This window comes from Chelonoidis abingdonii, chromosome 6 (assembly GCF_003597395.2).
Source record: "Chelonoidis abingdonii isolate Lonesome George chromosome 6, CheloAbing_2.0, whole genome shotgun sequence".
NCBI classification, from domain to species: Eukaryota; Metazoa; Chordata; order Testudines; family Testudinidae; genus Chelonoidis; species Chelonoidis abingdonii.
Window position 1 is genome coordinate 95,349,087 of NC_133774.1, and position 20,849 is coordinate 95,369,935.

At 35.2% G+C, this 20,849-nt stretch overlaps 1 protein-coding gene across 8 annotated transcripts in view; it reads left to right on the plus strand.

Annotated features, from left to right (window-relative positions):
* RFX3 (regulatory factor X3) overlaps window positions 1-19,561 on the plus strand; it is a 249,966-nt gene extending 230,405 nt beyond the window's left edge. For 7 of the 8 annotated variants that reach the window (XM_032801796.2, XM_075067261.1, XM_075067257.1 and 4 more), the window contains 6 exons: window positions 3,070-3,167; window positions 3,496-3,645; window positions 4,647-4,855; window positions 6,311-6,464; window positions 9,523-9,565; window positions 12,291-19,561. In XM_032801796.2, the coding sequence (XP_032657687.1) occupies window positions 3,070-3,167; window positions 3,496-3,645; window positions 4,647-4,855; window positions 6,311-6,464; window positions 9,523-9,565; window positions 12,291-12,529 (893 nt within the window). In that variant the 3' untranslated portion in view covers window positions 12,530-19,561. Of the gene's footprint in view, window positions 1-3,069; window positions 3,168-3,495; window positions 3,646-4,646; window positions 4,856-6,310; window positions 6,474-9,522; window positions 9,566-12,290 lie in introns of those variants that run through there. The other variant, XM_075067262.1, reaches the window with a different exon arrangement.
* The last annotated feature ends 1,288 nt before the right edge of the window (window positions 19,562-20,849 follow it).

Sequence of the window (20,849 nt, forward strand, 5' to 3'; positions counted from 1 at the left end):
CCTGCCCTAGACCAACAAAGTCCGCTATGCCTTTCCCCTACTCCTGCAAGTCTTGCACAAGATTCAGTGGGATCAAGCAAAGGTCATACTGATAGTCACCTTTTGGCCTTGCCAATGCTGGTTCATGGACCTCCTTCATCTCCCTGCTTCCTCCCTTCCCCCCTCGATCTACCTCCACACCCACCCAGATCTTCTCTCACAGGTGCAGGGATAACTCTTGACACCCCAACACGTGCTTGCTCTACTTCACAGCCTGGTATTTGGATGGGGCTCGCGAGTAGACAGAGCATGCTCCACCCTGGTTCATGACATCCTCACGCACAGCAGGAGACCATCTATTAGAGCCTGCTATCAGGCAAAGTGGAAGCATTTCACCACTTTTTAGCATACCACCACCATTACCCACTTGACTCCATATCCATTCCTAGCTTCCTGGGCTACCTCCTCCAACTTAAACTGTAGGCCCTCGCCTGCTCCTCCCTCAGAGTCCACCTGGTGGCTCTCAGAGCCTTCCTCCCTCCATTAGACAGTTCCTCCATCTTCACTCACCCAACCACTATTTGCTTGCTCAGTGCCTTTCAACCTGTACAAAAACCTACCCTGTCTTGGGACCTGAATATCTCTCTCTCTGCTCTCACTAAACCACCTTTAGAAGCCCTCACAACCTGCTTTGTTGCCCACCCTCTCCACGAAGATGATCTTGTTGGTGCTATTACCTTAGTGGTTCTGGTACTCTTATAGAAGATGAGCACTTCTATTTTTGAGGTTAGCATCAGCTGGCACAACACTAATGAAACAAACAGCACTATTCCCAGTGCCATTTTCTGTAAAACCTTTTATTACTGACAGCAGCACTTCACAGGCTGTAACAAATCAAAAGCAGCTCAGGTCACTTTCATTGTTAACTGCATGCAAGATCACCTTGTCACACTCTAGATTAGTTTTCTTGTATGATAGCCAAATCAGCACCAAGAATGTCTACAGAAATGGCATTTTAAGGTCTTTTGTAGTTACAAGGCACATGAACAATCGCTGCTTCAAAGAAGAATAAGAGATTTTCATTTCCTCTCTAGAATAAGGCTTAAGAAGTAAAGGCCGGCACACATTTAGGTAGCATGCATTTCCTTGATTGAAACAAAGAGGGCACAAAATTTGTTTTGGGTTTACGATGATACTCCTCCCTCAGAGGTCTTCAGAAATTTGCGGTTATTATATACAATTTTTATGTTAAATAATCTATTTTATATACATAAAAGAAACTTCCTGCTTTGGAAGTTAGCATGTCTCTTATTATCATCTATTCCTCTTTTTCTTTGCAATAAAAAACAACATTTATTCGATTGAGGTGTTCATTTCCTTTTTAATCACACTTATTTTGAAAGTAGATTAGAGATACTTTGCTCTGGAAGATGAGTATATGAAAGAGATGTTTTACTATATCTGTTGTACAGTGTACATGAAAAGACTAATTTTGCCTTAGATAACTAATATCATTAACTCAGTAGTTAGAGATCAACGAACACGGTATTAAAGAAATTCTATAAAACCATTGGTCACATGAATTAATACACAGGTAATTAATAAGTGTACAGAAATAAATTTGCATAGCACCAAAAGTATGCTAGGTATTTAACAGACCAGAAAAAAGAAGTCTTTTTTTGTCCTTGAAAACTCATGAAAAAGCCTGTTCTCATAAGACTTCCAGCCTAATTTTGTAACATCACAAGGCTCAGATCTTACCAGGTTCACCCATTGCTAATTCCCACTGCATAGCTGAAAACAAAATAATATGCTAGGAAGACAAATAATTTTATCTGTTTTTGGTAGATCTAACTAACTTTGATTCCTTTAAAAAATACACACTTTAACAAAGGGAATCATTAGTTACTTTAGTTGTAAGTAGATATTTCTATAAGAATATGACTTTTCTTTACAACTAATTCTTACTCTACCAAAGAGATGATTTTATAAATAGACCCAATCAATACTCGGTTACAGACATTTGCATTGTTTCCTTTTCATCATTCAAAATCTTTTAAAGACAATTGAGTTTCCCCCTTTCAAGGTTTTTTTACACCATTATTACAACTGCGTTATTCATCATGAGTCTTTTGAAACTTACAGTTTTCCTTTCTCCTTTATGTGACACTGTTTTGGTAGATATATATAATACACTTGAGAGAGCAAGTGAGAGGTAAGGAAAAGTGAGGTTTTATTTACTGTGGAGGAGTTCCTGTTTTCTTTTCCAAGTGTAGCTCCCTCAGCACATATTTCCCTTCCATCCCCCTTCATGAACTAGAACTTTTTCTCACTTGAGAAATGCAGGTTAGTGTCCATCTCTTCCTTTATAGAAGGGAATATGATGTCACAGGCTCATCGACAGGTCTATAAAATTTCTCTCGAACCACCTGTGTGGACCACTCATCAGTGCTGAGGGAGCTGTACTGGGAAAGGGAAACAGAGGCTTCTCCACGGTAAGAATAACTCCACTTTCTATCAGTTACGTGTATTGTTATATTTTGCTGATTGATACTGCCTTTTAGAACTGCACTAACGTGTTTTATTCTTTAAACTGGAATAAGCAGTATGTTGGTGATGGTGCAGCACAATCTGGGCTAACTTGAGGAAATTGTACTTTTGTAATAATCACAATTTTCAGCAGCCTCTCTGTACCGGAGAAGAAAAAGCACTTACTTGCACTAGAAGGTTGAAAATTAATGATGTAAAGAGATGCCTGCTTGTTTCAGTAGATACAAAACAGTTGTTAGTTATTGATGTTCCTCTACATAAATACCTGAAACAGTACTCACCACTGGTGTTTTGTTGTTTTGGCCATAGACATTTGAAAACTTCTTAGATAAAGAAGTCAGTTCTGCTCGCAAAAGCTGAAAATATATAATATGCAAAAAATATTTTATGTGAATGAAGAATTTTGAACATAGACTGGAGAAGCCTCTGAGTATGTAAAAACAGCAGATCTCATCAGTATAGAATATTAAAATATAGAGGACATGAGGGTTTCAGTACAGACACTTCTTTTTCATTCGGTTTTTATTCTTTAATGTTCAGGTGCCTTGACCCAAGCCATTCGCAATTTTGCAAAAAGCCTTGAAGGTTGGCTTTCCAATGCCATGAACAATATTCCACAGAGAATGATACAAACCAAGGTAAAATTAAGTAACCATTTAGTTTGGAATGAAAGTTGCATTATTCAACAGTGAGCCTCAATGACATTAATGACTATAGTAAAAATAGTAGCATTTTGACAACTACAACAAATGCTGTTATGTTTATGTTTTGTTTGCTGAAATTCTTTTTAAACATATGAGAAAACATTATTTGATCTGTAATTTTAAATGCTGTGATTCACACGTAAGATGGCTTACACAAAACAAATATATAATTAAAATGTAATATAAAAGAATCATCAAGGGACAAGTTGATCCAAAAATAATGTAAGTACAATATGATTTGAGAAAATGAATTTCTTCATAGGTTGCCGCTGTAAGTGCCTTTGCCCAGACTCTGCGAAGATACACATCTCTTAATCACCTGGCTCAGGCAGCTCGTGCTGTGCTTCAGAACACTTCTCAAATCAACCAGATGCTCAATGACCTGAACCGTGTTGATTTTGCCAATGTCCAGGTAAACTGTAGCTTTACAAAACAGAGAGTTTATCAAGTGTTCTCATTTGTTTTCCCCATAATTCTGAACATTAGTATTAGCTCACATATTTCTACCCAGAAAATGCAACAGGAACATTTTGCTGAGGTGTATGCTGAGTGCGTCTTTCCAAATCTGACAGTTTACACAACTGTCTCCAGGAAGAAAAGAAATCAGAGCTTTTTCCTCTCGATTTCCTCTGTTCTAACCCAAAGCGTTCTGCTGACTTTCATTTAGTGGAGATGCAAATGAGGAGTCCACTTGTTTTTAGAACTAATGCCTCCCTCTTGTGATGAGGTCTAAGGCAATAGGTGTGGTCTTCTGGGCATATCTAATAGTAGCTAACTATTCTGCATTATTTCTAGTGAGGGTATCCTACTCACTTTAAAAACAAACAAACATTTAAAAGTAGTACACTTACCTGCTATGGTCACAATGTGTTCAAATTATTTATTCTATTTAAAATGTGATTCCAGTGTCTCTGTAAATACACTATCAATCACATAATTAATTTGGATTAATTTTGTTTGCCTACGGGCAAACAAAACAGCCTTGATCTCACCCACTGCTTACTACTCTCTGCATTAGTACTCCTGCTCACTAACATGCTGCCACTACACTCCCTACAACCCACCAACTAATGAAATTTTCATTATGAACATTAGGAAATACTAGAGTTAAAGACGTTTCATATGAAAATATTTGAGTATTACTCTCTATTCGTTTCTGTTTTTTTCTATAGTATTCTTAGTTTATGTATTTTGTTTAAAGCCCATTTTCATATTTTGTTTATTTTTGTCCACCTTTTTGTAAGAATGAGATTATAGGAGATTTAAAAATAAAAATGGCTTCATTAGTTTGCCTGGAAAGAGTAGTTCATCCTCTTCATTCAGCTGATTGTTTAATCTTTCATAATAATTTTCCTTTTATGCATAAGCTTCACGTATTGATGTTAATTGAAGATATGTTATGTACTGTAATAGGAGCAGGCTTCCTGGGTATGCCAGTGTGATGACAACATGGTTCAGAGACTAGAAACCGACTTCAAGATGACTCTTCAGCAGCAGAGCACTCTGGAGCAGTGGGCTGCCTGGCTCGATAATGTAATGATGCAAGCATTGAAACCATATGAAGGAAGACCCAGCTTTCCTAAAGCAGCACGGCAATTTCTGCTAAAATGGTCTTTCTACAGGTAGTTCTTAAAATTCTTCTAAAATGTTTTCAGTGCATTTCATACTTTGCTGTTGTATGTGCTCACACAGAGATTTTGATAACATTGAAGAAAAATACGATCAGAGCATAGAGCGCTCATTATTAAAAATCCCATAGCATTTTTAAAAAGGGTAGGGTTATGTTAACCTCAAATTCAAGGCCAGAATGCAACTCAGTGGTTGAGGAGCAATTCTTGTGAACTATTTCAGAAGCATTGTACAAGTGCAAATGAGAGCAAAATTTGGTCCTAAGTTTGTAACATGTTCAGGAAATCTTTGGGATGAAACAGTATATAACTACAATTATTTTTATTAATATTTATTTATTAAAATACCATGTCTTCTATTTTTATTTCATTTCAAAGACAGACTTTTTTAATATGCAGAAGATCATGAAGCTAAAAGTAAATATTCTGTGTTAGTTCTGCTTCTGTTATCAAAGAAGAACTGGTAAATAAAGTGTATTCTTCGTGCGTCATGTTTGTATATAAATCCATGGTTACATTATGTAACTTTTTTTCTGTGTGTATAAAGTACATTGACAGAATATTTCTTAATTTTTTAAAGATGATCCATTATAGTATCTGTTTTATGAGTCTTTAATATTGTGGAGTTTTTTCAGACAAAAACTGCATTTGTATGCACAACAGGTACACTTGCTAACTTATTGGCACAACTTACATGACCAGCTTTGACAATTGTATTAATGAGAAATCTCTACCATTGTATTGCAGTTTTGGCATGAATGATGGTATAGCTGAAAGGCATATTTTCTTTTGTACTTTCTGATCTTTGTTTAAACAAGAATAATTACGATGTTTTTTATTTAGGATTCAAATAGAAGACACTTTCTTTTTGTATTTTAATGCCAGTTTTTCAAAGGGCTGATTTTTGCATGTGCCTAACTGATGTGCATGTAACCTTCAATGTGTGCCCCCAAATTGGGATGATTCTATACCAATGCATTGAAAGGTGTGCATGCATAAAGAAATACACTTTTGAAAGTCTGGCTTCTAGATTCTAGGAATGGGGCTCACAGATGTTAATTTCAGAGAAAAGGGAAAGTTGTTTACCTATAAAATGACTTCTCTGAAAATAGTGTAATATAAAAATGCAAACTCACCTACTCTATTTAACTTTTGAGAAATATTTGGGATGGGTCTATGCCAAAATAATCCATATTTGCAGAGCAAGGCATGATATATAGATTCTGGACTATTTAGGCAAATAATATTGTCTAATATCTTTCCTGCATTGGTTTCCTTGACATTGCACACCGAAAACCCCATAACTCAGGAGTTTTGTGTCTGTGGATAATGTTAACGGCAGAAGATTCTTCTGTGAGTTAATTCGCCATAGGGATAAAGCATGTAATTGTAAATATGGGGTAAATTTAATATTTATTTTATATATATATCTTTTTCATTTTTAAACAGCTCAATGGTTATTCGAGACTTAACCTTGCGCAGTGCTGCTAGCTTTGGCTCTTTTCATCTGATCCGACTGCTTTATGATGAGTATATGTTTTACTTAGTAGAACATCGTGTTGCTCAGGCAACAGGAGAAACACCTATAGCAGTTATGGGAGAGGTAAGATAATATGCAAGAGATTTGACTGGTTGATTTAGAGGTGAATTTGGAATATACCTTTACAAAGTATCTGTAATGTCTAATTATATGTGGGAAGAGTTTAGTAATATAACTGCTGTAGACATAAGGTTTGGACTGGGTTTGAAATAGATCAACATTTTCAAACTTGAGTGCCCAAAGTTAGGTATCTTAATTCACGTTTGGGCAGCTAAATAAATTGCCCGATTTGCAGAGTTATTGAGCACTCACAACTCAGTACTCTATAAACATTGCAAAAAAAAGCTGTAGTTGGAAACTCTTCTTTTCAGTGAACTATCTGCTGAAAGTAAGAATTAATTTCCTTAAACATTTACATAATAAACTGAAAATCTGAAATAAATAATTTGGATTAGATATAAATGTCTCAGATCTCAGTTGTGCAAACACTTACATATGCTTGATTTTACACACAACTAGTCCTTTTGGCTTAACTGGCACTATATGTGTACATAAATTAAACCCCATACATAAGAGGCTGCTGGATTGGGACCCATGTAGTTAGCAGTGGCTAATCTAACTGAAATGTCGTGGTCTTTATACCATGGAATCATCATGTTATGTCTGTTACATTGTTAAGTCAATTCAAAACTTAAGTTGACATCATACAGCATTCTTCCCTCAAGATGTATTTAATATTATTATTAAATATTATCCATAAATGTTTTACTTTAATAGAGGTTAGGGGGGAAGTGCCATAGAAAAATAAATCATTATGCTTCTGAGTAGCCACCTGCTAACCATTCAGATATTTATATCCAATACCAGCTTTTTTTTTAATTGCAGTGTTTCCCCATTATAATGTATGTCAAAATGTAGAGTTGCTATATTTCTGTCTTTTTAATTGAAATAGAATTTGCCAGCTGTGAGGTGTAAAGCATGAGGGTTTCAATAATGGTCTGGTATAAATTAAGGACTGACAAACTTCTTTAGCTCAAATAAGAACCAACCAAAACTGTTTTGAGTTTTGGGGGAAAAGTGGTTAACTATTTTTTTATTTATACCATTTATATGTACGTGCACTTCCTGGTTTTGGATGAAATAGCAAAAGGAAGGCTAATTCCTTCTGTATTTTTAACCAGAATGAAGCCAAGTAGTGTTAGAAATATATTATATAAATATATGTTGTTCTGACCTGAAAATTATAGGTCAGATTTTGTTCTACAGTTTCTCATTCAAAAAGGGATGGAACTGGAGGATTGTTTTCCAGGTGGTGTGGGTGGCTAGTAGGCAACGTTGCATTTAGTTAGTTTGCATAAACCAGTTAATTACCAGAATAAGATACACCTGATGTAAACCCCAACTATTTGGCCACACTGGAAAAAAGACGAAGCAATTGATGTGATTTAATTAGACTGCAATTCTATCTCTGTATTTGGGAATATTCAGCAATAAAATTGTACAGTGCAGGTCATCATCATTTGCCACATAATCTCCAACCTGGTCCTGGCCATCCCATTGCTGAAATCCAGCCACCCTCCCATTGTATGAGGTAAAAGGGGCTAGAAAAGGAGAGGGACTCCACACCCTCCTGTACCAGGTGTAGGAGCCCCCAAATTCCTTTCCTCAGCTCATTTATGGAATGCTTTGCTTCAAATCCTTTCCCAGTCCATTTCATCTGATAACTGTATCCCTTCTGTAACAAGTACCTGCACTGGACATCTGCCACAAGGAGGCACAGACAATTTAGCTTGTCTGCCTCCCACACATCCCACTCCAGGTTCCCAGATATTTACTGATTCCTTCCTAAATACTGGAAAAAAATAATCTGCTCCCCTGTCAGATAGTGTACCTCATCCTTCCCAAATAACTTGGGTACCCAGTAAGGTACCTCTGGGGCACCTGGCATTGGCCACTGGTGGAAGACAGGATATTGATGGAGATGCACCTTTGGTCTGACCGAGTATGGACGTTCTTATGCTTATATATGTCCTGATGTGCCACCCATCCCCAGGCTAGTATAGCTGCTTTCTGCTCTTCCCTGCTCCATCTGTGTAAACTTCCCCCTCTACTGTTCATTGTAGGAGGGGAAACCCCTTTCTTCAAGCCAGATAGACAAGGATCCACCACATACAGCTGTGGTGAGCACACTTGTACTGGTTCAATGCATCTACATTAGGTGTGTGCACTAGTGTCACTGCATCAATGATGCAGTGACATGGATGCAAATTTCTCTATTACAGACAAGGTCTTAAGGGGAAATGTTGTGGAAGCTTTTTGTTTAAATATTGGCAACACATCATAGGCACCAACAATATTTTCTGAACTTTACAATGCAGGAATACCTTACTGAAAGAGCTTGCACTCAAAACAGGCAAGGATCCTGGCAAAGATGTCAGATAATTATTTTAATCAGGATTTTAACTTCAGTTTTTAATTTGTTTCACCATTTTCATTGCTGGGTTTCTTTAATTTTAGCTTTGAAGTTATTTCCTTAATGTAAACCATGGTAAAATGCATCTTAGTGAGAATGGAAAATGAGCTACTGTACTAAGTGAAAGTCTCTCTGATTTTCTGCACCCTGTCATCCTCACCTCTACATATGCTTCCTTTTTGGTCAGTAGAAAGATTGTATTTAAAAAGTGACCAAAAAGAAAAACCAAACCGTCTTATTTGCAGAAAAATCTTCAAGGTGATGAATCTACCAATTGTGGCAACTATTTTTTTTTTTTACAACTAGTATATATCCAGCTTCACTGTGTCTTTTCTAAAATATGCTGTCGTACATCTTAATTTTGATAACTTGGTTTAAAGGTTTCCTGGTCTCTGCACTATAGAATCAGAATTATTCAGATTAAGGTGGACCAGTCAAAAAAACAAAGGTTTTTCTTACTGTTTTTGCACCACGGCAGCAAAGCAGTTATTTGACTGTAACTGTTTTAAAAAATTGGTGAGTTAAATTGCAAATAATTTTCTAACTACATGATAAAAAGGATGGACTGTGTCACCATTTTGTTTGATGTTTAAATAGGACCTGCAATCTGTATTTTAAGACTAGCCAAGAATATTTATTATTTTGCAGTTTGGCGACTTAAATGCTGTTTCCCCTGGAAATATGGATAAAGGTAAGTACTTAATCTCTTGAACATGTAATTCTTCATAGAACTAGTATTATCTGGAGCAACACAAATCTTAATATTATGTAACTATAGTAAGGCTGTCAAGTGATTAAAATATTAATCATGATTAATTATGTGATAAAAAATTAATCATTACTAATCACATGATTAATCACACTGTTAATAATAGAATAGTACCATTTATTTAAATACTTTTGGATGTTGTCTACATTTTCAAATATATTGATTTCAATTATAACAATACAAAGCGTATAGTGTTCACTTAATTTTTTATTATAAGTATTTGCACTGTAAAAAAACAAGATAGTATTTTTCAGTTCACCTAATAGAAGTAGTATACTTCAATCTCTTTATCATGAAAGTTGAACCTACAAATGTAGAATTATGTACAAAAAAACCTGCATTCAAAAATAAAAACAATGTAAAATTTTAGAGCCTGCAAGTCCCCTCAGTCCTACTTCAGCCAATCGCTCAGACAAACAAGTTTGGTTACAATTTGCAGGAGATAATGCTGCCCACTTCTTGTTTATAATGTCACCTGAAAGTGAGAACAGGCTTTCACATGGCACTGTTGTAGCCAGCGCTGCAAGATACTTATGTGCCAGCTGCCCCAAAGATTTATATGTGCCTTCATGCTTCAACCACCGTTACAGAGGACATGCATCCATGCTGATGACTAGTTCTGCTCAATAATGATCCAAAGCAGTGCGGACCGACACATCTTCGTTTTCATCCTCTGAGTCAGATGTCACCAGCAGAAAGTTGATTTTCTTTTTTGGTGTTCAGGTTCTGTAGTTTCTGTATCTGAGTGTTGCTCTTTTAAATCTTCTGAAAGCATCCTCCACACCTTGACACTTCAGATTCTTAAACCTTGGGTCTGAGTGCTGTAGCTATTTTTAGAAATCTCACATTGGTACCTTCTTTGCTTTTGTCAAATCTGCTGTGAAACTGTTCTTAAAATGAACATGTGCTGGGTCATCATCTGAGACTGCTATGACATGAAATATATGGCAGAATGCAGGAAAAACAGAACAGGAGTCATACAATTCTCCCCCAAGGAGTTCAGTCACAAATGTAATTAACGCATTATTTTTTAATTAGCATCATCATCATGGAAACATGTCCTCTGGAATGGTGGCTGAAGAATGAAGGGGCATATGAATATTTAGCGTATCTGACACATAAGTACCTTGCAGTGCCGGCTACAAAAGAGCCATGCAAACGCCTGTTCTCACTTTCAGGTGACAGTGTAAACAAGAAGCAGGCAGTGTTCTCTCCTGCAAATTTTAACCAGACTTGCTTGTCTGAGTGATTGGCCGAAGGAGGACTGAGTGGACTTGTAGGCTTTAAAGTTTTACATTGTTTTATTTTTAATGCAGTTATATTTTGGTAAGTTCAACTTTCATGATAAAGAGATTGCACACAGTGCTTGTATTAGGTGAATTGAAAAATATTATTTCTTTTGTTTTTTACAGTGCAAATATTTGTAATTAAAAAAAATATAAAATGAGCACTGTATAGTTTGTATTCTGTGTTGTAATTAAAATCAATATATTTGAAAATGTAGAAAACATCCAGAAATATTTAATAAATTTCAATTGGTATTCTATTGTTTAACAGTGTGATTAATCATGATTAATTTTTTCAAGTTAATCGTGTGAGTTAGCTGCAATTAATTGACAGCCCTAAAATATAGTAGCGCAGAGCCTAAAACTAGATTGTGATAGTCTTCTGAAGTAGTATTCTATAATATCTACAGTATGTTTCAGTATATAATAATTACAAGATGCTGCTGATATGGCCTCTAATAAGAAAATCTTTTAAAAGGGCTGATTGTTTATACATTAGTAGGTATTCAGAATCCCAACCCAAAGCTAGCTACATGCTGGTGGGTGAATCTGTACACATTTGTGTATAGATAGGCTGTAAGAGTTTTCTCTAAGGACTGCAAAATTGCGCCCATTGTTTGTCAAGCACTTAGTTATTTGGCAAACTTTTTAAATAGTGAGAAGCTGTGGCGGCTCTAGGGATTTTGCCACCCCAAGCACAGCAGGCAGGCTGCCTGCGGGAGGTCCACCAAAGCCGCGGGACCAGCAGATCCTCCGCAGGCAAACCGGCAGAGGCAGCCTGCCTGCCGTCCCCACAGCGCTGGCAGAGCGCCCCCCGCGGCTTGCCACCCCAAGCATGCGCGTGGCGAACTGGGGCCCGGAGCCGCCCCTGGTGAGAAGTATAACGGAGATCAGGTAAATTTCTAGGTCTTCTAAATAGAGCCTTGGAATCAGCAAATCTGGCCTCTGTTCTCTTCTTTCCCACTGGCTTGCTATGTGATCTTGGGCAAGTCACTTAGCTTCTCTTCAGTTCAGTTTGTGTTAAATTCTGCAGATGAAAGACATTATATAAGTATAAAGTTATTGTTAATTTAGTGACACTATTATATTTGTTCAAGCTGACTTGAAGGGGAAAAAAGCAATTGCAAAATTAAAAATGTGTACTATAATGTTTGAAGCTGAGAGTTCATTGAACACATGAATCTCGCATTATGCACTGACATTTTCCCAGTAAAATCTCAATTTTGTTTATACCATCTCAGGTGGCTAGATTTCCATTTTTCATATCTTATGTGTTGTTTGCAAAATAAAAGCCTTAGTAATTCACAGTATTTCAATTATTTTTCACTGTGTGCTAGTTTCATGGTTGTTTGTTTGTGCAGATGAGGGCAGTGAAGTTGAAAGCGAAATAGATGAAGAGCTAGAGGAATCTGGAGAGCCACAAGCCAAGAGAGAGAAAACAGAGCTAACCCAGGCATTTCAGGTGGGCTGCATGCAGCCAGTACTAGAGAGTGGAGTACAGCAGAACCTCCTGACCCCACTTCACAATGAGCACATTGTCACAAGTACTCAGACTATCAGACAATGCAGTGCTACTGGAAATACATATACTGCAGTCTAACAAAATATTAAAGCTTTTTTCCCCCCAGATTACATTAGCCCTGTTGATGATGGGCTTAATATGAAAAAACGAGAATAAGTCTGAAGGAGACTGTTGTCAAATTTTAGCTTTGCTGAACATTACCTTTGTTGGAATTGTGAAATGGAATGGGTGTATGTATTTTGCCAGATCTGTTTAAAAAAAAATTTTTGTAAACAAAATCACTTTACATTGGTCACTCAATATTCAGAGTTTTCTTAGTTTCACGTCAAGAAGGATTTTGCAAAGCTTACTATTAATGTTTTTGTCCTCTTATAAGTAAAGTAATTTAATTTTTTCATAGTTTTTTTAAAAATATGTTAATGTTAATTGTTAGTTATGGTGATGATGATTTAATATACATAGCTTTTTAATTAGATGCACTTCTGTGAAATATCAAAAGAAATATTTTCTTTGATTTACACTGGAGGCATATTCATTTGACAGCAGATGCATCAAATTTGTCATAAAAAGGTGCTTTTCATTGGACAGAACTAGAAGACACTACTATTTTGATCGCATTTCTGAGCATTCAGTGGGAAAGTTTTAGGAATTTTTATTATAATGCTGGAGGGTTGGGAAGATCTATTGTTTTCTTTATCTAAGGAAGAGTTGTGTTTTCTGCATTCATGAATGCAGACTAAATGAGAAAATGGTAATGTGTACGTAATAAATGTACGTAATTATCAGACCATCACATAAACAATGCAAACTTCCATTGAAACCATCGGTTTTACATTTTATTTGCATACCAGTTCCTCTGTTTGAAGACTACTGATTCTATATTTGAGACCACTGCACAGATGCTTTCAGCTGTTAAGTGGGACTGTAGTAGTTAGATACTGAAGTTGAAAAAGAAGTGACTTGATTTTTTTAAGTGTATGTGCTACTTATGCTGAACTGGACATACAGGAAACCATTCCATCTGGATGACTTTCTTCTATTCCAGGTCTTTTTCCTACTAGTAGTTGAATCTGCTGCTCTTATAAAAGATAACTTATAGAATGCAAGGAATGTAGCAACCTGCATCATATTTACTTCAAAAATATTTCCTGGTTCTTAAAGTAAGTGGATTTAAATTTTTACAAAAATTAAATAAGGCAGTGTAACTGGCACACCTCATTTGTACTTATTCCCAATTGTGTAGAATTTGAATAGGTGGCTAGATGGACCATTGCCATTTAAGAATGTACATCAGGGATCATTGTACCTCGGCTATTACATGGTGCCTTAAACAGAACTGAAGCTAAGATTTAGTACTTTTTGTTATTAATAACTCTTAAATTCATTCAACAAGGTGTGCCTGTCATTTTCAAATTCCCTAAGAAGTAAGGGCAGGTTACATATTCTTCAAAGAAATAAAGAAATTTTTTATTACTAAATGGTGTTAATATCCCTCTTAGAGTGACAATAAACCTATTTTTTCTTGTTTCTAGCTGAATTTCACTTTATTACAAATAAGATATGTTTGGGGATCTGGAAAGCAAAACTAGCTTTAATGCCAACTTCAAATGTTAACAAAGTCGGTTAACCCCAGCCCCAAGCATGGTTATATATTTTCTAAACCCTTGTCTACTTTTAATTTTAGAAAGTAAACAAAATGAGCAGGTACTTAATGCAGAGCATGTTTTCAATTTGTATGTGTGGTGGGGTGTCAGTCTGCAATTATGTTTAGTGGCTAAATCATAGAGAATGTGTGTACATCCCATTTTAATTGACATGAAACATCTCACAAGCATGTGTGATTATTTTATACATTTAATTATTTTTAAAACAGGCACACAAATCTACTCATTTGTAATAATGGAAATAAACAAGCGAGCAAAGAAACCAAAAATGAAGGAAAGCACACACACAAACATTTCAGTTTTATTGAAAGGGGCTGTTGGGGAAAAAAAACTAAGGAGTTATTTAGTCTGGTTTATTTAGCGTGTCTGTGGACTGATCTTTTTTACATGTACCAAATGGCTGAACAGCATGTGAGATGAACAGTATATTTATAGCATACATCTTTCTTGCTAGAGTTTTCATATGCTCCAAGAACTGATACAGATCAAGTACATTTTCTTAATACATTAGTAAACATTTTTAATATATAAAATAAGTATAAATTGCTTAGTGTTGTATTTTACAGAATTTGGAGCCCAATTTTACATGCTCTACAGCTCGCACCAGTCAATGGGTGTTTTCCCTGAGTAGAGTGCAAGATAGGGTTTGTCATTTACAGTATTTGAAATTTATGCAAGCTCTAAGTTTCATAGGTTTTGTTCACCCAGATATCATTTCAGTGTCCTGGTTTGTTTTTTTCCATACAAAAGAGTGTGTCTGCACCCCTCATTAAAAAAAACAAAAAAAACCTAAGCTGTGATAAATATTTATTCCCCTTCATTGTGCATTATGAACTGTTTACAGGTTAAATTAAAGATAAAAATAACACAATATTTTCCATTTTCAACGTAGTTTCTTTTAATGTTCTAATACCGATGTTCTGAATTGGACCAGCTATATTTACTGGTTTCATCTTTGTGTTGGCAAATCTTAAATGTTTTCTTGTCATTGTCCTGTATTGTTTTACTGTTCGACTTGCTCATGCTGAGAGAAAAGTGTGATTGTAACATGCAAATTTGGATTACTGTCAGAGGTGGAGCCTGTAAACCCTCCATGATTCAACTTCTCCCCCCAGTTGTTCACTGTTCCTACTGTGCAAAAAACAAGAGTACGTACAAAAATGGAATGTATTTCACCGTTTGAACCAACAGTAATTTTTATGCCTTAGATGAAAACCAGAACGTTAGCTGAATCTGAGAATCTAACATGCCAGAAATCCTAATTAACTAGAGGTGATCTGAAAAAGAGTGTTATTTATCAAAATAAACTGGAATCATGGCATGTTCAGTTAACTGAATGAAATAGAGTTTGTATTCCCATGTTTATAATTTGATTACAGTGTCAATTTTAAATAACATTTCTATCACTTTCTTACAAGATCTCTCCTTTAATGAAGTAAAATAATGTGTATATTTACACGTTTGGGTGGTGTTTTGTGGGTTTCTGGTTTTGTTTTTTTACATTTAATGGAGTGGTAATAAATCAAACACTATGTATATAATCAATCAATTTGCACATTTTTGCTATTTGTTAATATATGGGCACGGTTAATGATTTTTGGTAAAAACAGATTTAAAAACCTGTCTCCAGTTCTGCATTGTGTAGCATGTGGCTAGACTAAAGTGCCAACCCTTAAGCCCACTAACTTCATTGGTGCTTTGTGGGGGTGCAGCAGTTTGCCCACAAGCTACAAATTGCAGGGTCAGTGCCTGTGTGATTTGTGGATTTTATCTGATCCAGACACTGATTTCAGAATAATTATTTTAAAAATATCCCTCTTCCCCCTTTAGCACAAATAATGCAGTGAGCAATGTGGGGGGTATTGTTGAACCACTTTCTCAAAACACAGGGCCCAATTTTCACAAGTTTTTATATGTATGCAAAGTTGTTGGTCCATTTTTCATTGTACACTAGACTTAAAATTACTTTTTGTCTCTCCAACTTGCTATTCTTTTTCTGCTTACTCTTGTACTGTAGCATGTTTAATGCATCTTTGTTGAGATCATATTCCTTACACAACATCTGGAGAATAGTTTTTAAATTGTTTACCTACAAAATAAGTGATGTGCAACATTACTGCCTTGAGTTTCACAAATGGGTAAAATCAATAAAATGGTGGTGTATTGTCATTCAGGAATGTATAGGTCTATATACAAATTTGTTTAATTTAAACAAGGTATTTTTAAATGTCTGAAACACTGCTATGTTCAGATTATTTTCATTTGAAGACCTTATCTGATATCTTTGTGGTTCTTACCAGATGTCATCTGCACTGTTTAGGAAAACACATATATTAGTTTAAAATGGATTGGAGTTGTTTCATTTACAGAAGTGGTTTCACAGAACAAAAGAATCATTTATAGCCATAAAAAGAAATCAATAAACTTTGTAATAGTAGAACTCATTTTTTACAGTAATTTTAGAATTTGAAATATTAATTTGGGAGAGCAGTACTAATTCCTGAAAATTGGGCCCTTGTCTCTGTGGAACAGGACAACCTCTGTATACATGGTTAAAATAAGTCAATGAATGGAATTATAGTATCTCTGATACTTTGGTGATTTAAAAAAACTGGAATAGAAGCATAAACATAGTGCTTATTTCTAGTATTAGAAAATTAATTTGATGTAATGCATTACATTAACCCTTTGAGCATTGTAAGTCATATGATAAGGGGAAAATCTTTTCAGGTAATTTAATTATTAGGCTACTGAAGATATTGTATACATCTAAGTGTCTGGTTATGTTGCAACAAATGTTTTTCCCCCAAAGTAAATACTTGCATACTATATAGACTTTTGAATTTGTTGGCTTGATTGATTTAGGCTAAAATATTCACTGCCATCTATGTATACTGTCTGCAGCAAAATAGTACTTCAGCTCCTTTCGTTTCATAATACCATAAATATTTAATGAAGGAGTCAAATATATGGTCCTATAGATACAAGTTGTGAAGTACTTAAAATGCCTTTAAAAGGTGGGAGTTTAGCAAAAAGGGTTATTTTTAGACTATTTTGAAAATCTCATTAGGGTAGCATTGAAAAGCACCAGTACTGTAGATGAAAATCTTTAGGAATAAAAACAGAACAAAACTGTCATAATAAGTAAAGATGAATTTTGCAGGACATTTGACATGTTTGCAGTTAAATTTTCTGCACAATATTTTGTATACGCAATTGCAAAAAGAACATAATTTTATTTATACCACTTCAACATTTTGTCACTGTGAAATGGCATATGGATAACAAAGAAAATAGAGGCACTTGGTACAAGTTCATCTGTGAAAGCACTTTTGGATGGCCCTTACTGAGTGTCAGAATTAAAAAAAAAAAAAAAAACTATAAATTTACACCTGCATTTTGGCATCTAAAAAAAAAAACCTTTTTTTTCTCACAAATAAATTGTGCACACAAAAATAAGGGCACAAATTTAGAAGTGGGTGGAGACTCTTTGAAAAAATAGTTCACCTTACTATATGAGAACATTGTAGATATTGTACTGGTTCCCTGCTGTATCAACCAGTGATCACCATTATCTGCAGCTGTGCTTGCTTTAGTCTAGCTGAGTGCAAAAAAATCTCATATTAAGATGTTTAGTGGAATTACATCAGTAGTGTAGTGCAGATATGTTGTAAACTTTTTTTAGTCAAATAAACAATGCAAATTAATGCATAATTAAAACATGCAATACTCAAAGGGTTTTAATTTAACAATTTTTTTATTCATAATTTACTGTAAATGCTTCTCAGTTTGCATGCCTTGATCATTGCTGCTAGTGATTTTATGTGCCAGTAGACCTGAGTTTAATTTACCAATTTTACTTAAAAAGTAGTAAAAGCCACTTACAAAGTGACTGCCTTTTTTGTTTGAAGTCAAATATGCCTTATTTTCAAACATTTCTTTTAACTCTTTTTTTTTGTTTGAATTTTTTTAAATAAATTATGATGATGGGATTGGAAGCCCTGAGTAATGAAATATTTGGTAAGAATTGTTAATTTACATTGATTGTTAAGGGTGAAATTCATCCCAGAGAAAAAGGCCCAGCACCAGATGTTGAGCCTCTTTTAAGTCACAGTTGGCCATGTTCTTGATTGCTTTCCTGAATCCATGTTTAACATGGGGCTCAGGTGGTGTAGATGATCTTGCAGGGGCCGTTGTACTGGGCTGAATTTCACGTTAAAACAATAAAAGACTGTCAAAAGAATATAGGAATTGGGAGGAATAACCTCCTTTAACTCGTGATTATCAGGGACCCGATTCAGTATTTCAGGCTCAAGAAAGTTAACTACTGAAGTTAGCAAGAGATTTTTTTACATAGGGAGTGCTAAAGGGATCCCAAGTAGTTGTCTTCAGCTATCCCCTGATGCAAAGATGATGTCTGCCAAGGGGGTTCATTGGTGAGTGGCTGAGGAGCCCAAGTCAATTTTCCTCGAATGAAATATTAAGGTGATTTGGCTTATATTTATACATTACATACAAAATTAAAATAACCCAGTACATAGATTTTAAATATTTGTTGGTCAAAAAAGGAATCATTTTGTACCAAAGCAAGTTCCCTACCCCTATCCCATCCCCACTTGTTGCCATCAAAAAATTGGATTTACAGTAGTAACCAGCAAGACTGTTACAGAAACTTTAAGTGAGTGCCTTTAGAAAACTTGGAAATTTGTGCCTGAGATGGTAAACTTTTAATTAGGTTAATTGTAGTGCTTACCAATCAGTAAATTCTACTATCACTCAGGGCTTTCTTACCTTCTAGGTAACTTCCTTTATTGTGTTTATTTTTATTTTTTTTAAGTGCCATCATTTAAATTTCACTTAGTAAGTGGCAGATTACATTATTCAGTCTCACAAGCACAGAAACATTGTAACACTAGGAGATATTTGAACTTTTATTTTCCAATTGACTGAATATGTGATGTAAATGAGGTAAGCAACTTTTTTGTAGATTGTATGTGTGAGATAATGTAATGTTCTTTTCCAGTTTTTGGATTACAGTTAAATATACTTTTTAATTATTTAAAGAAAACATCTTTACAGAATAACGTGATGAGTTTTTTGTATAATGTATTTGATTATGTAAATATGTATTTCCTGATGTGATTTTTGTGAGAAATGCTAAATCTTTTAGTATATCATGTCCTCTCAAAATTGGCAGGAGCTAAATAATAGTTTGTGGGCAATTTGTATTGTGTACTGTACAATAACTGGGGAACTTTTATAATTATAAAAATATATATTAACTTTTAGTGTGTTGTTTAAACAAATGACTGGAACATACTAAAGATAGTAGGATTTTTCTGAATATTTCAGACTTGAACTCAGGCTAGCTTTCTTGTGTTTTTCAAAACAAAATTGTGTCTTGTCTTTTAAAAATCAATAAATTTGTTTTCTTGTTACAAACAAATTTTAAATGCTTCTGTTTTTATTAATTTTCTTGTATAGCCAAATATTTGACAGTACTGTTGATTTTTGGGTGAAAAATTAAATATCATCACCTTTCTGGTTTCATAATAAATCAAGAAATATTTATATTTAGAAATAGTAGAAATAAAATTTAAAAACTATTGCGTAGCGTGCCTCAGACCAAAGAAAATTGAGTAATCAAGTGCTTCTTCTGCTAACGAGCTGTCCATGATCCCAGTATTAACAGGTTATAATGCGTTTATTACACAACTGGTTTGATTCATTTCACACTGATATTGCATACCATTTCTCAACCCAGATTAAAATTTTATTTTACAAATTATTGTTTAAATTTAGAATACAAATATCTTATAATTTAGAACCTCAGGTCATAATAGTATAGCCTAGATTTAAAAAAAAAAATATTTTGACCCTTTTTATTCCTCCTCCCCAGTTTTATATGGCTTAGTTCTCCTTACAGAGAAAAATTTTGCACTCTAATTTGCACTGCAGATCTCTATGCTAGTTCTGTGCTCAGAATCCCATGCTGTCAATAGAAAGTTTCCTGTCTGGAACACACCCAGAGTATACAGGGAAGATTTGCACTGCAAATAAATCCAGTAAAGATCATTATTTATTAATATTTACTTTTATTACTGTAGAATCTGGTGCCTCCAACTGCGATTTGGATCCCATTGTAACAGGCACTGTTGAAATATATAGCTACTGGTGCTGTCTTTAAGAGTTTTTACAGTCTAAATAAGCAAGACTGACAAAAGAATGGAGTAATGAAGGAGAATTAACTATATTTATTGACAGGGATTTGAAAGATCAGAAAGGAAGAATTTGCATAGGACAAATAACAACGTTTGACAACTGGTTAAACTTGGTATAAAAATGGTTGTGGCTGAACCAGACTATACAACAGCTCGGCTTGCCAGCGTGGATGTTTTAACCAAGTTTAAAAAATGCACTGTAACCCTCATAAGGAATGTCTACACAGCAACTTAGAGCAAGCTTCCCAGCCTGGGTAAACTCATATGAGCAGGGCTGGAGCTACCACACTAAAAATAGCAGATATGGACATTGCAGGTTGGGCTGGACCTTGAGCTGACCCCCTAGGCTTCAGAGCCTGAGCTCAGCCCAAGCCACAATGTCCATACTGCCATGTGGATTGTGATAGCTTGAACCCAGTTCATGTAAGTCTGTCTACCCCCGGCTGCAAGGCTCACTCCATTGTGACCTAGGCTGCTAAAAACCTAAGGAAGGTGGTTAAACATGAAAGTTTG